The sequence below is a fragment of the Podarcis cretensis genome (genome assembly GCF_951804945.1).
Source record: "Podarcis cretensis genome assembly, chromosome: 11".
Lineage (NCBI taxonomy): Eukaryota > Metazoa > Chordata > Lepidosauria > Squamata > Lacertidae > Podarcis > Podarcis cretensis.
Genome location: NC_137180.1, coordinates 2,517,850 through 2,532,546, shown reverse-complemented (window position 1 = coordinate 2,532,546; position 14,697 = coordinate 2,517,850). Strand labels below are relative to the sequence as shown.

At 44.0% G+C, this 14,697-nt stretch overlaps 1 protein-coding gene across 2 annotated transcripts; it reads left to right on the top strand.

The window, feature by feature from the left end:
* Positions 1 to 2,966: 2,966 nt before the first annotated feature.
* ZFAND5 (zinc finger AN1-type containing 5) lies at positions 2,967 to 13,859 on the top strand. 2 transcript variants are annotated; one of them, XM_079996170.1, is made up of 6 exons: positions 2,967 to 3,186; positions 8,697 to 8,853; positions 9,085 to 9,196; positions 9,572 to 9,675; positions 11,892 to 12,017; positions 12,214 to 13,859. In XM_079996170.1, exons 2-6 carry the CDS (start codon positions 8,703 to 8,705, stop codon positions 12,360 to 12,362), a joined length of 642 nt encoding a protein of 213 aa, XP_079852296.1. In that variant the 5' UTR covers positions 2,967 to 3,186; positions 8,697 to 8,702; the 3' UTR covers positions 12,363 to 13,859. The 2 variants fall into 2 exon arrangements, with proteins under 2 accessions (XP_079852296.1, XP_079852297.1); XM_079996171.1 differs by having other exon boundaries at positions 2,985 to 3,186; positions 9,575 to 9,675.
* Positions 13,860 to 14,697: the final 838 nt, after the last annotated feature.

Here is a 14,697-nt window from a genome sequence, read left to right as displayed (position 1 = left end):
CACAATGAAAAACCACAGCTGAGTGCAGATACAGTGACAGACATATTAGAACAGGCTTCCTCAAACTTGGCCCTCGAGATGTTTTTGGCCTACAACTCCCATGATTCCTAGCTAGCAGGACCAGCGGTCAGGGATGATGGGAACTGTAGTCTCAAAACATCAGGAGGGCTGAGGCTGAGGAAGCCTATATTAGAAAATGTACAGATCTCTTTATTCTGGCCTTTGACACCTGAGATGTATGTTTTCAGGGTCAACCATATTCCTGCAATTGTAATCTGTTCCAAGTGTTTTTAATTTTGAATTGCTGCAACTCAACCTGGGACCTGCTAGTGAAGGATGGGTAATAATAATTTAAGAAAACAGAAAAGGGGTTCTGGTTGTACTGATCCTCACCTTCCAGGCAGACCCCCAGGCTCTAAGAATGATGGAGCAGCTGCTGCACCCACTACTCTTGCTAGACCACCTGCATGAAGCTTGCAAACCATGGGTGGTCCATGGATCAGCTTGGGAACACCTGTCCTGAGTACTGCACAGCATGATTTGGCAGAGGGCTGTAAGGATAAATGTGACTCTACTTTTAAGGGCACCTCCCATATTTAGCTGAGGTAAGGCCCAACCAAGCGGGCAGGGCAAGAAGCCAGAGTGAAGTAGCACCTAAAAGATATTAGACCTGTTTGTACTTTGTTCTTTAACAAATCCTCATTAAAAGAGGACATTACAGGGACATTGACTGTTCCACCTCTGGCAGAAAAATGTCCTGGACTGGGCTTGGGCTTATCTGCTTGTGCAGATGGGAGTTTTGTCCCAAGCTCTGCTGTCCTCCTTTGCACCTTCCAAAATGCTGTTCTGGAGAATCCCCCAGCCCTCTGAAAACCAGTTTGCAGAAGCAGCAGACAAGGAAATCAGAAACACCTTGCCCCTGTGTAAGCAGAAAAACCTTCCCTTTATGCAGACCTACCTTAGGATCCAAGCCTCCAGAACTCCAAAAGGTTCTGCTGCACCTATTCAGTCCAAACATTTCACTGCTAAGTACGGTTCTGTTTTTGCCCAGTCACCACAGCTGACCTCGGGGAAGCAGCTTCTCTCTTATCCCTCCTGTAGTATAAGAGAGCCCCTTCTGTGCAGCCGAGTGAAAGCGGCAATTGCCTTATCCCTGTTTACATCTTAGCAGCACAAGCTTACTCATTCACAGCAGAAAGTTCAAGGCCCACACGCCTGTACTTGCAGTCCCAGGCACTAAAAGGACACTCACCAAAAAACCCCGCTAGCGTGCAGATATTAACACTGATCTAATGAAAAAAGGATCCCAGCAAAACAAGAATATGTGCAACTTGATGTGCGGTGTGAACTTTATGTAGGGTAAAGGTCACAGCTGTTCAGCAAGCACAAAAGGGGAAACAAATGGCTCAAAGCCCCAACTGGGCTCCCTGTTGTGTACAGATCCATTTTGTTTTTCATTCATTTTATCTTACTGTCTATTTAAACATTCACATTTTATTTGTCTAACGGATATCAGCAGGCCACTTAACAGGAGTGTACAGTGAAGAGAAAATATTTATAATTACAATGTGTTGAGGTAGTAATAGAGGGACTTTTATTTATGCTGAAAGAAATACAGTAATTTGGAATTGGTTATCAAAGCAAATATTAGGCAAGATCAAGAAATGCTCAGCTGTCAACAGCAACATTAGAGCGTCACTGGGCTGAAGCTGTTTTCAAACAACACTTTCAAAAGACATTCGGCCTGTTGAGGAGGTCCTGGGCTAAGCACTGCTATGGCACAATTATGATTCCCGTGGCCACAGCCAGACCACCTCAGTAAATAAGACACCACTAAAACTGCATTTCTGACCAATCACAAGAACTGGAACAATAATAGGTCCTTGGATCATTTACAAGCGTGTATTAAATCCAAAATGAAATTTCTGATCCCACTAAATTAGCAAGAGTAGCCGTGCTCAAGGAAAAGTCTCTAAGCACTATGCATGCCCTTTAATATGTACTGTATATATCTTTTAAAATATTTGATGGAAGCTGATCTCCTTATTATGGGTATCCTGGCAGTCTTGTTTTTCCTCCCAGGATTAGGCTGGCATGTAAATGTGTGGAGAGAAATGAGGTGGGAGGGCACGGTGGACCTGAAAGGGGAGTTTGCATAAGTGGACAGATGTGCAGATTCCCCGGGCCCCACGCAGTTTGCCCCCAAGGCAGCAGGTGTGTCTGGGTGAATGTGCAGGAATGCCTGGGGAATGTGCCAAGGGACACGCGGGACATGCCCCGCTCAGCAGGGTCTTCTCGGAGGCGCCTCCGGGTCCCGCTGCTCCCGCCCGGCGGCGCCACGTGCTGCTTCGGGGTTTTCTGGTTCTCCTCGCCAAGGGGGAGGGGGATTTCGCAGGAATTCGCAGCTGCTTTCGGCTGCCTTCCATCCCTTCCTTTGCGCTGCTGCAGTTCGGGCACCACCCGGGGCCTGCTTCCGAGGAGACGTGGCTGGGCTGGGCCAGTCGGAGCGGACGAGGGAATCCCTCTCCGGGCGGCGGCGGCGGCGGCGGCGCCTCCAAGCGCAGCGATCCCGGCCTGGGGAGGGGGAGGGGCGGCGTGGGGCGGGCGGGGCGCCGGTGACGTATCCCGCCTCGTCATCGAGCCCGTCAGCTGCCGCGCTCGCGCGCCCCCGCCCGCCTCCCTCGAAGCGCCTGGGCCGCCGCCGACGTGCGCGCGCCCTCCTCCCTCCCTCCCTCCCTTCCTGGCTGGCTGGCTCGCTCGGCGGCGGCGGTTTGTGCGCGCGAGGCGCTCTCTCGGCTCCTCCGGCCCCGAGGCGGGTGGCGGCGGCGGCGGCGGCGGGGCAGAGGCAGCACCGGCAGCAGCAGCAGCAGCAGGAGCAGCAGCGCCGCCCTCCGCCCTCCCTGCGCGGCCGGGAAGCAGCTGCTCCCCCCGCCCGGCAGCGGCTCCTCCTCCGCCTCCGCCTCCTCCTCCTCCCGCTGCTGCTGCTGCTTCAGGAACAAAGGGAGGAAGCGGCGGCGGCGGCGGCGGCGGCGGGGCTGTCTTCCCGCCCGAGCCCGGGATAGCGGCGGCGGCGGCGGCGGCGGCCTCCCTCCTCGGCCTCCTCGGCCTCCTCCTGCTCCTCCTGCTCCTGCTGGTTTCCGCTTCTTTGTCCTCTGGGTGGGAGTCTGGCCGGGAGCCTCCAGGCGGGTGAGTCGCCCCTTCCTTCCTTCCTTCCCTTCCCTCCCCTCCCCTCCGCGGACCCAGCGGCGCCCTTTCTGCCCCCCCGGCTCGGGGGGGGGGCTCTGTGTGTCCGCGTCTCCCCCGCGCCAAGGAGGCGGCGGCGGCGGACAAAGGGCCGCGAAGGGGCCTCCGGGCTTCGGCTCTGGGCGGGGGAGAGAGAGAAAGAGCCTTCCCCGGAAAGGGGCCTCCTTCGGGGCGAGGGGGGGGCTGGCAGAAGACCCTCCGAGGGAGGGGAGGGGGCGCGGGGACCCGGGCGGCTCCTCTCCCGCCGCCGCTGCCCCCGACAGAGGCGGCTTCCTGGGCCCCGCGGGCCGCCGGGCGCGGAGGCCGCGAGCGGCTCTTCTCCTCGGCCGGCCGGGCCTGGCCGTGACTCAGGGATTCTCCGGCAGGCCTCTCGCCGCCACGGGGCTCCCCCCCCCCCGCCCCCCCCCCCGCGCGCCTCCCTCGGCGCTTCCTCTCTCTCTCCTTCTCCTCCTCCAGCAGCAGCGGCCCCCCCCTTCTCTTTGTTTGCCCCCCCCGCCCCGCGCCCTCTTTCTCGGGCCTCCAGGCCCCCCCCCCCGGCCTAGTTTTCCTCCGCTGTTTCATTGTGTGCCTTCACCACCCAGTTTCCCTTCCTAATCAAATTACATTGAAAAGAAGGAAACATTGATCAACATAGTGGTGGTTTGTAAGCTTTGCTTAAACGAGAACTCTTAGCATGGTGAAGCCTTGGGGCCTTGATTGTCGATGGGGCCTGTTCCCCATGTTATGCGCATGAATGGCACACGGTGTGCCTCTCTCTAGCTGTGGCTTTGGACCAGCATTGGAACTGATGTGGACGGAGCAGTTCCAGGAAGGCAAGCTATGCAGTTGAGCAAGCACAACTTTCTTGAGCTGGAGAGCCTTAACCCAAAGCAGCATATTTTAGGAGGAACCCCATCTGGTGCATACAGTTTGGAGTGTGTGCTCTGGAGTGACACAGTTGCACTCATCTATCTGGGCCATTTAACTGTTCTTACTACTCTTGCTCAGGGCTAAAATCCCTGATAAATTCTCGATATAGTTATCAGCCTGACATGTTTGAGTGTCCTTTGTTAAGCTGCTGTTATAGTTTCCTGTTGGTCCATTTTTGCTGCTTCAGTTCTGTGGGCTGTACAGGAGCTGGGCAGCCTTTGGAGATATAAATAGAAGCTGATTTCAGAGGCCCCTGTTGACGAGCTTTTGCCTGAGCCTCTAGCTCAGCCTGTCACATTGCAGCCTTGTGACAAGCGGAAGCTAATGCACTCACCATGTGACTTGGGCTTCTGAAAAATATTAAAGCAAGCAGAGGACGTGCAAGTGATACTATTATTCAAACCCAGTATTCCAGTAAAAAAGCTGAAGGTCTAAACAACGGTAGCTAGCTTAAAATTATGAAATTCATACCCGATAACAAACGTTGTTTTTCTGTAAAGATTTGTTTGGCTTTCCATGCTAGCCATTTGCAGGTGCAAACTTCTTTGATACCGATGATGTCATTCTAGGGCTTTTTAATTGGATGGTGCAAAATTTACATGAAACTAGAAAAATGAAAATGGCACAGCTTTGTTTTTACAGATAAGTTTTACATAGCTTACGGTGTCGATTTTACATTTGTTTTGGAAAAACAGGTCAAATTTGTCATCACATATTCTCCCAACCATCAATAAGTGCCAGAACTAAGACGCATATCCCCCAAAATCTGAGGGATTTGAATTGCGGTTGACATAGAGGGAGCTTATTGTGTATAGTTTACTTAATTGAAGTAAAATTGGTTTTATAGGGGTGTTTTGACTTGGAACTGTTTAAATTGTATTGTTTATGGATAAATTTTGATGTATTGTTTTTAGATATGGGCCAATGGCCGTAATAAACCAATCAATCAATATTCTCCCAAACAAATGTTTCTTTATAAATTACAAGCTGATTTTAGTGAGTTGGGGGGGACTTTATGGTGAAGGTGTGCCTGAAGTCTGCCTTGTGATATTTATTCAGCAAATATTATCTACTGTTTTGTGAAACAGGCCCTCTTTTTCTGTCCCCCTTGAGCATATCTTCTAAAATGCTATATTATAACAATTGTGGAAAAGTGACCCACTGGTATGTATGGTGCAGGACTCTTGTCTTCAGGCCTTTTAGAACAAGAATAAACTCTGAAGCCATTCTCAGTTGATTTTCTTAAAGATGCTTGTGCAGAAAAAACATGATTATTCAGGATATGTAAATTCAAGCTTTGGAAGTTTTATACTGTTTAAAATGTATACATGCAAATATGCTCTGTGAAGATTTTTCATTTTTATTCATTTCACAGTTTTATATGCTGCCTTTCCATTGTTGAGGTCTTCGAATGCTTTTCTTTCTAGTAGACCATTATTACACGTTACAATCCAATTAATGTAGTGGTGTGGGAACAGAGGTTATGGATCCTATATTTTTATATCAGTCTTGCATAGCTTATATGGTAATGAAGTTGAAGTGTTTATGTTGCTAAAACATGACCCGTGTCATGCACAGATGAGGCGGCCTTTGCAAGCAGGAAATTTTGTTCAAGTTTGTTTTGATAGTCACGGTATTTTGCTGAGTTGCTGTAAAATGAGTGGCTTGTTTTAATGAATATATTAAGCAGGACATCTTCCAAAAAGCCTGCTTCAAGTGAAACTCTTCAGCTTAATAGCTTTTGTCTTATTAAAATAGTAGGTGATTTTGTATAAAATAATTTAAACACATGGTGTTCTCAGTTAGCATGGGGTTGGTTTGGTTAGGGGCCCAAGTTCTCAGGTCCTGTTGAGCTAGTCTACCAAGAATAGTGCTCCATCCTTATCTCTGTGATTTGTTTTTAATATACAAAGCGGTGTGTTTCTTGAGCCTAAAAGTACTCCCCATGCTGTGAGATCTATTGATAGGCAATAACCAGAACAGGCATGAATGGAGAAGCATAAGGCTGTTCTGCTTTATTGAATAGACTTGAAGATTTAAAATCACTATGAAAGGTTCAGGACACATTTGTGTCCCTTTCAGTGACAAATCACAGTCCAGGGTTTTATGATTAGCATGTGTTGGTCTGCCTTCTCCACAGGAATAAAGGAAAACAGAACCACAAACTATTTTGATAGTTCGTATATTTTGCTTCTAGTGCTGTTCTTGTTGCATCCCACTCCACAGATGGGGCAGGTAGAGCAAAATGGAGGAATCTTAGAGTGGGAAGGGACCTGAAGAGTCATCTAGTCCAGGCATGGCCAGATTTGGCCCTCCAGCTGTTTTGGGACTACAACTCCCATCATCCCTAACTAACAGGACCAGTGGTCAGGGATGATGGGAATTGTAGTCCCAAAACAGCTGGAGGGCCAAGTCTGGCCACGCCTGATCTAGTCCAATGCTCTGCAGTAGGAGTCACAGTTAAAGACAGATAGAATGTTTCTCTCTCTATTTCTTCCACACTCCAGTAAAGATTGCCGGATCAGGACCCTTAAGTCTAAATCAAAGGAGCATAATTGCAGTGGGTTGGACTGGATGACCTTTGAGATGATCCTTGTGGATGTGGTCTTTTCAGCACCGAATGACTGTCAATGGAACATACATTTAGATTCACCTCTGCCATATGCTTACTTGAAAGCAGTGCATTGTGGGCAGGTTGCATTGATGCCTGTGTGCACTTAACATTGACCCTCAGGCGTCTAAGCTATGAGGCAACATTTTTTCTGTAGTAAAGCAATCCAGGTGAGGATAATTTGGGACTGGAGAATATGAATCCAATCTTCCCTCTCCTTTTTAGGCCCTAGGCTAAAGATAATCAGTAGGCAAGCTACTTACCTCTCTTCACCTTCAACAGTTGAGGTGGCATTCCTGCATATTCCTGCCAATTTGACTTACAAGATGAAGGAATCACACAGGTGTAGCTCACAATCCTGTCTGCATTTGGGGGGAAGGTGCTGTGAACGAAATCTGATAAGATCTTTATTGGCACTGGCTGGCTAATTACTTTATGGCCCCAATTAGCCCCAGTGGTCCGGCACGCTTCCCAGCCAAGCCACGCAGACCTTCTTCTTCTCCGGTCTCGCCTTGCAGAGTAAAAACACAGCGGATCAAAACCGTTGCAGTCTGCTTCAGATCCAAACACACCAAGCACTGTGTATGTCCAAATTCATCAGTTCTTTATTGCAGCAAATATTTACAGCTCAGCATTTCTCAGATTCTCCTGGACTGCTAGCATTCATGGCGTCCTTCTCTCTCAGAGACACAGAGAGAACAACAAGTAGAGCTCCTCCCTCCTTTCAAACGTCAGAATGGGAGGCACACTCAGAACAAACTTAACCCAGAGACATTTTAAGAATGAACCTTCCCCTCACCCTCCAGAGACATTTTAAGAATGAAGAGATCATTCTGCCCCTTTGCATTCTCTGCTGGCCATCTTCAGGCAACGCAGCCTCACAGCTTGCAATGTCTGTCAGGGGAAGTGGCTCTTTCTGGCTTACATCCCAAAGCCCAGTAACCAGAAACCAACCCCTTACTCTTCTGGACCAGGTTGCCCAACTTCTTAAAGTGAGCTTTTCAAGCGGAACGTCCTCAAGGACCTGGCTGTCTGCCATTCTCTCCTCTTTCCCGGGGCCCCAGCTGCTGTACTCACGTTTCACCAGCTCTCCGGCACCCGATTTCTCAGCTGCTCTCTGCTCTTAGCAACTCTTGCCTCTCTGCAGCAGGCAAAACACAGAACGCAGACCTCCGCTCCGCTTCAGTAGCGTCTTCCAGCTATTGCCAAGCTGACTTCAAACTTCAAAGCTCACCGGCAGACTCCCAGCAACAGTTTTATTAGCGGTAATTAGGTCCTCCATAACCTGTGAACGAAATCTGATAAGATCTTTATTGGCACTGGCTGGCTAATTACTTTATGGCCCCAATTAGCCCCAGTGGTCCGGCACGCTTCCCAGCCAAGCCACGCAGACCTTCTTCTTCTCCGGTCTCGCCTTGCAGAGTAAAAACACAGCGGATCAAAACCGTTGCAGTCTGCTTCAGATCCAAACACACCAAGCACTGTGTATGTCCAAATTCATCAGTTCTTTATTGCAGCAAATATTTACAGCTCAGCATTTCTCAGATTCTCCTGGACTGCTAGCATTCATGGCGTCCTTCTCTCTCAGAGACACAGAGAGAACAACAAGTAGAGCTCCTCCCTCCTTTCAAACGTCAGAATGGGAGGCACACTCAGAACAAACTTAACCCAGTAAGTTCTGAATCCCAACAGGTGCTGCCTTTTCACAAAGTTCAAGTGGAAACAGGCTTTTGCCTCCTACCTCACTTACTCTGTTTGGAGTGGTTTCCTTTAGTCCTGTCCCTTTTCCTGTTATGGTTGCCTGTGCTTATACACAGAGAATGACCACTGTGGAAATATGGCTATGCGATGTTATCTTATGTAATGGCTAGTTCATGTGAATTATGATCTTATAGCAACTTCTAAAGCAGTTTGTGTGTGTGTTTATTTACAGCACAAGATGGCTCAGGAGACCAACCAGACCCCAGGGCCCATGCTGTGTAGCACAGGATGTGGATTTTATGGGAATCCTAGAACTAACGGAATGTGTTCTGTCTGCTATAAAGAACATCTTCAAAGACAGCAAAATAGTGGCCGAATCAGTCCAATGGGTATGTGCTGGAGGAACATAATATAACTGAAATGCTAGCTGTGAATACTGTCACATTTCAGATATAAACATTTAAGTGAACATTTGTACTATTCTAGTAACTTTGAGGCATTTTTGTGTATAAGCCAAATTAACTCATTAAAAAGACTTCCAAGTATTTAACAGCTCTAGTATCTGCATATTACGAAGTTTACATTTCTAATCTATGCTTATATTTCCCCCCTTCATACAGGAACATCAAGTGGTTCCAACAGTCCTACCTCTGACTCTGCATCTGTACAGAGAGCAGATACTAGTTTAAACAACTGTGAAGGTGCTGCTGGCAGCACATCTGACAAATCAAGGTAAGAGCAGTGTAGAGCCTGATAGTGAAATGAAATAATTCTGGGAGAGTATGTAAGGGACACTCTAAGCCTATTACTATTATAACAGTTTCTGCTACAGCTAGTTTGTAGGGGAAATAACTGCAGAGTTTACTATTTCTGCAATCAAAAAGGCTCTGAGCTTTACAATGAGGGAATTGATGTAAATGCCTTAGTTTGCTATAAGGTTAGATTACAAGGACACTTAGATATTACAGTCTATACATCAAACTTTTATCACCAGAGAGTTCAGTCATAGTTGTCAAAGAAGAGCCCAGGGTTTTTAAGTTTTAGCTTTATAAGATGTTAGTCTTCCTAATAGCACTAACAGATTGCTCTCATTTCACTGAATGCAAGCAGAAATGTGCCTGTTGCCGCCTTGCCTGTAACACAGCAAATGACAGAAATGAGCATTTCAAGAGAGGAGAAAGTAACTCCGAAAACAGAAACAACAGAGCCAGGTATGCCTTTTTTAAAGTCGCTTTAAGTGCAGCTAGTTCAGTGGGACCTGGCAGGTGTAGACGTTTGGTAACCAATGAGAAAAACTGTGCCATATTCTCTTCAGTATTTGGTTCTTTAGCATTAAAAGGCAAAATTGCAAAGTAAAAGATTTATCATCCTTAGATCAATTTGTTCACTGCTTGTAAGAGTTCATCCAACAGTTATTATAAGTAGATTAATGTCGCTAGTCCCTTCAGCGAAAATGAACTGAGTAGTGAGAATGTGCTATTCTTTTTTTATTTAAGGAAAACCATACAAAATGGTTGGCGTTTTTTTCATTAAGCATTTTGAATGAATTCTTTAACGTGCTGCAGTTCACCAGTCTTTACAACTTTCAATAGTTACTTTAGATCACTGGAGAAATCCAACAATCTTGCAAACAAGGTTGGGTTTTTTTAAGTATCTTTGTTTTTTATATCCCTATTTTATATCTGTTTTGTATACCAACTTCACTGAAATGATTATTTCTGAATATAATATACCTCCATGCATTGTTATTCAGGCTTTTTTTAAAGACTTGACATTTTGAAGTAACTTCTGGTACTTGTAAAGTGTTTATGAAATATTTTCTAAATTTGAAAAAGTTCACAAGGTTGGAATCCATAGAGCATTTTGCATGAGTGTTTTTGTATTAATTTGCATTCAATATTCCCACTATTGAATGTTCTGGTGCTGAAGTCGTAATCAATGGGTATATATTTACATTAATTGTTTGGATGAACTCTTCTTATAATAGGCTTTTAAAAGTTGTTTTTAGTAATGTATTTTTGCTATATGATTTTGTTTGAACGCTTTGATATTAGGATGGTTTGATTCTTTTGCCAGTATTTCTTGCTGGTGTATAGTATCATAAAATGTAATTCTAAATAAGGTGAATTTGGACATGGGATTCATTTAGAAGTAAGTGAAAAGGCCAGCCCAGCAGGTACAGCCGTAATGATGAACAGCTTTATACATCAGGGGGACCTTTTTATGTATATTCCTGATAAATGTGAAGGTAGACGGCAAGCTGAAAGATATTTAAGTAGCACAATTATTTCTATATTTCTTTGAATCAAGTAGCATACATATTAATGTTCTGAAACTAGGTGGGAATATATAAAATGATAGAATATGCTATGGCCTATGTATGATGTGTGTTGTTCCACCCATCTTCCACAGACGTGTCTTTTAGTAAGCTTAATAAATCTGTAGTGTAAGTAAACAGATAATGCATTAAATGAAAGGGCGTTTTTTAACTGCATAGATTAGGTAAAAAAGAAAAAGTAGTAGTAGTATGATAGCGTTAGCTCTTCATTTATGATGATAGTGCAGCAACACTGAATACTGTGTGTACAGAAAGATGGAAACATACCACACTAAGGTGTTGAGCACCCAGAAATACCTTCCTAGTTCTCTGGAGCAGCTATGGGCTGATGCAGATTCTGTTTGAAGGTGATGGTAATTATAGGGGAGAGAATAGGAAAGAGGAACCTCCAAGGTACATCCTTTCAGCCAATGTATGTTTTTGTGGTGGCAAGAGTAGTAGTTTGCTGAAAGTTTGAGTGAGACCATAAAATATCCATTCCGGAACCTGCATCTTTACTCTTGGTAATCTCCAGCACACAAATCTTCTACAATCCATTACTTGGGAACCAGCCCAGAAGGTTATGGGCTCTACTTGGTGCTTCTATCAAGATTGAATTGCTTGAATCCTAAACTAACTTGAGAAATTTAACTTAATGGAACGAAGCTTTACTATCCCCCACACACACACCACCCCTGAAAAAGTCTCTGAAGGGGAGGCATCCTGAATAATATGGAAGGGTACAGCAGACTTCTGGAAAAGATGAGGACTGTGGCAGCTTAGAAGCCACTGCCCCATAAAAGGTGGGGAACCCCCCAGGGAAGCTTTTCATGGGTCATAGGTTGCTATAGGCAGAAGGCGGGGGGAATAACTTTGTGTTTTCAGGTTAACATAATAAGAGAACCATTCTAATGATTTCTTTACTACAAAAAGGAGACAGGGAGGATGAAGGAGTAGGTGCTTCCAAAAATTAATTCAGCATCTCTTTCTATAAATAAACTACCAACACTGAGGTGTGTAAAGAAGAGAATTTAAAATGTGGAGATGAAAGCAGTTTAGAATTACAGTATACCACGTCTAATCAACTTTGGCCTGTTTTGTTCTTTTCAGTTGTTACTCAACCCAGTCCTACAGTTAGTCAGCCTAGTACATCTCAGAATGAAGAGAAAACACCTGAAATGCCTAAACCAAAGAAGAACAGATGTTTTATGTGCAGAAAGAAGGTTGGCCTTACAGGTATGCTATTAGACACTGCATTATCCACACTTATCCAGTCTTAAATATAGTTACTGCTGAGGACTTGCATTGAAACTTTGTGACACTTTGAAATGGCACAGATGTATGTATGTACGGGAGTTCAGTTTTTTATTCCACATGACGAAACCTAGGTCTTCACTGAACAGGACTTTATGCTGTTTTTGTGCTTTTACAGGGTTTGATTGCCGATGTGGAAATCTGTTTTGTGGACTTCACCGTTATTCTGACAAGCACAACTGTCCATATGATTACAAAGCAGAAGCTGCAGCAAAAATCAGAAAAGAGAATCCAGTTGTTGTGGCCGAAAAAATCCAGAGAATATAAACTAACCTACTCGGTGAAAAGACTGACTTTCTTTGTTTTTATTTTAAAATATCCTAGGAAAACATTAAAGAGCAGATGCATGGCCATTTTCCTTTGATGTTCTCCAGAGTTTTACTTTAGTCTATCTTATTGATTGATATTTTAGGATGTTGTGGGTGTTACAGGCAGAATTGGATAGATACAGCCCTTTAAAATGTGTACATGCCCTCCCCAAAATGAATTGAAAGAGCAAGACCTGCACTTGGAAAACAGACGTGCACAAAAGACAGAGTTGTCTAGTTCACATGTGCCAAACAGATGCATAAAATCTGCATGTTTGCAGCAGATTTGCCTTTTGGGAATGTAATTGAGGTATATCATCCTTGGATAGTGCTACGTGCCTGCTTGATTAAATTATACACCAGGAAAAAATGAGTCTACTTTTACCATAGTTAAACTTTGTCCTCTTTAATTTCCACAATTCATTGTTTTGAAACTGAGCTGCAGAGGAGCCACTTTCTAAAGAGAACGGGCGTTCAGGTGCCATAAGCTGCAGTTTAAGGTTACCTACTGAATGAAACCAAGAAATTTGAGTCTGAACAGTGCAATCCTTGGAACTGATGAAAATTGCTCAACTATTAAAACTGGTTCCCAAAGGAAACTTCATTTTCAGAACTTTTTGAACTAGCCTACAACAGAAGATTTGTCTGCTTCTTACTCTTTATGTAGCTGATAAGTTTGTGTAGCACAAAACCACAAGACTGTTTTACAGTTTACAAACAAAATGCTACATTAAAAAAATAAACATAACCACAGCAGCTCTGTCAAGTAACATGCATCTGATGAACCTAGTTTGCAAATGTATTCAAGCATTTAATTTGTCATATACATCTTAAGTTGAATGTGTTCTGGGTTCAAAAGAACGTTAGCTTTTAATTTTTATAGTTTTCAAATGTAGTGAGATTGCACCATTTTGCATGGAAAAATCATACCCAATATGGCTGCTGTAGACTTTAAGTGGTACCTGGAACCACTCTGAGGGCTGCTTTATTATTTTAATAGTACTTGGGTGTAGGACTATAGTGTTCTTGGGTGTATTGCATGGGCTGCATTATCTACAGCATTGTACAATAACAACTCTAGAAAAGGCAGTATACTTCACTGATGCTTGTCTGGTAATATCACTTCTGTGTTATAATGGAAGGTTTTTGTGATGTATGAAACTTGTGTTTTTTTATATAAACAAGTACAGTTTAGAGTCGTGTAGTGGTAATGCCTGTCCTCATCTGTAAATAGTTGTGTATACACAGGGCACTACTTCTGACTTCTATTGCAGTGTTCAGTCTTAGTTTTTCTTCATTAAAAGCATCAGGTTTTGCTTTAAACTTTGTCCTCAGTTGAGTTATTAGATATACAAATGTGTACAGATAGTTCATATTTATGTATTGCACATAATCATGCTACCCGGCATCTATGCTATATTGTATTATGTAAATAATAAAATCATGTACAGAGGGATATAGCTCCTTTTTGTGATGCTTCATTGGGTTATTAAAATATTGATTGAATAATCTGAAATCTCCTACTTGTGAAAAGTTGGTTGCAACTAATCCTTCAATTCTTATTAGTTAATAATTCTGGAGATCAGCTCTTCTGCATGTTTTTCCCCTTGCTGGATTTTATTTTTATGTACACTTCAGCCAATGAAGATGTGTTCAGATGAGCAAAGCATGTAAAATGGAATACAAATATGACTCCTGGACCTTTAAGGGCAACATCATAGTTGAAAAAAGAAGCCTTTAAGAGTCTTAGTTGCTTTGATCTACAAATTTCTCCACTCAGATTCTTTTTGCTGCCACGTTAGCTGCAGTTTTCTGACCTGATTTACTGCAAAAGTTGTGCCTTTTGACCATGTTGAATCACTCGTTTTTTATTTATTACTGTTATGAAATCCAATTACCCTATGTGGTGGTATACCACTTCAATGGAATTAAATATGAAAACTATATGATGTCTACAGATTTCCCCTCTTTCAAACTTCTTTTTTTTAAAGAGCTTGGAGCAATAAAGAGCACACTCCCTAGTTCACTTTCCCAAATTATGTCCACCCTGGTCTAGCTCTGTTTCCTTTTATATATTTTTTGTAGGAAGGTCAAAAGTCTGTGCATAGAGCTCTGTTCTGTAGTGGCTAGTAATGCGTTTATAATTAAGTAGGATGCAAAAAGTTGGAGCTATTCCCTGGAATAACAGGTTTACTTATATGAGCAGATTTTAAAAGTTTAGTTTGCTTTCTCATGGAAGTTGTAGAAGAACATTTCTGTTCCTCGTGTGTGTGTGTGTGTGTGGAAAAAACCCA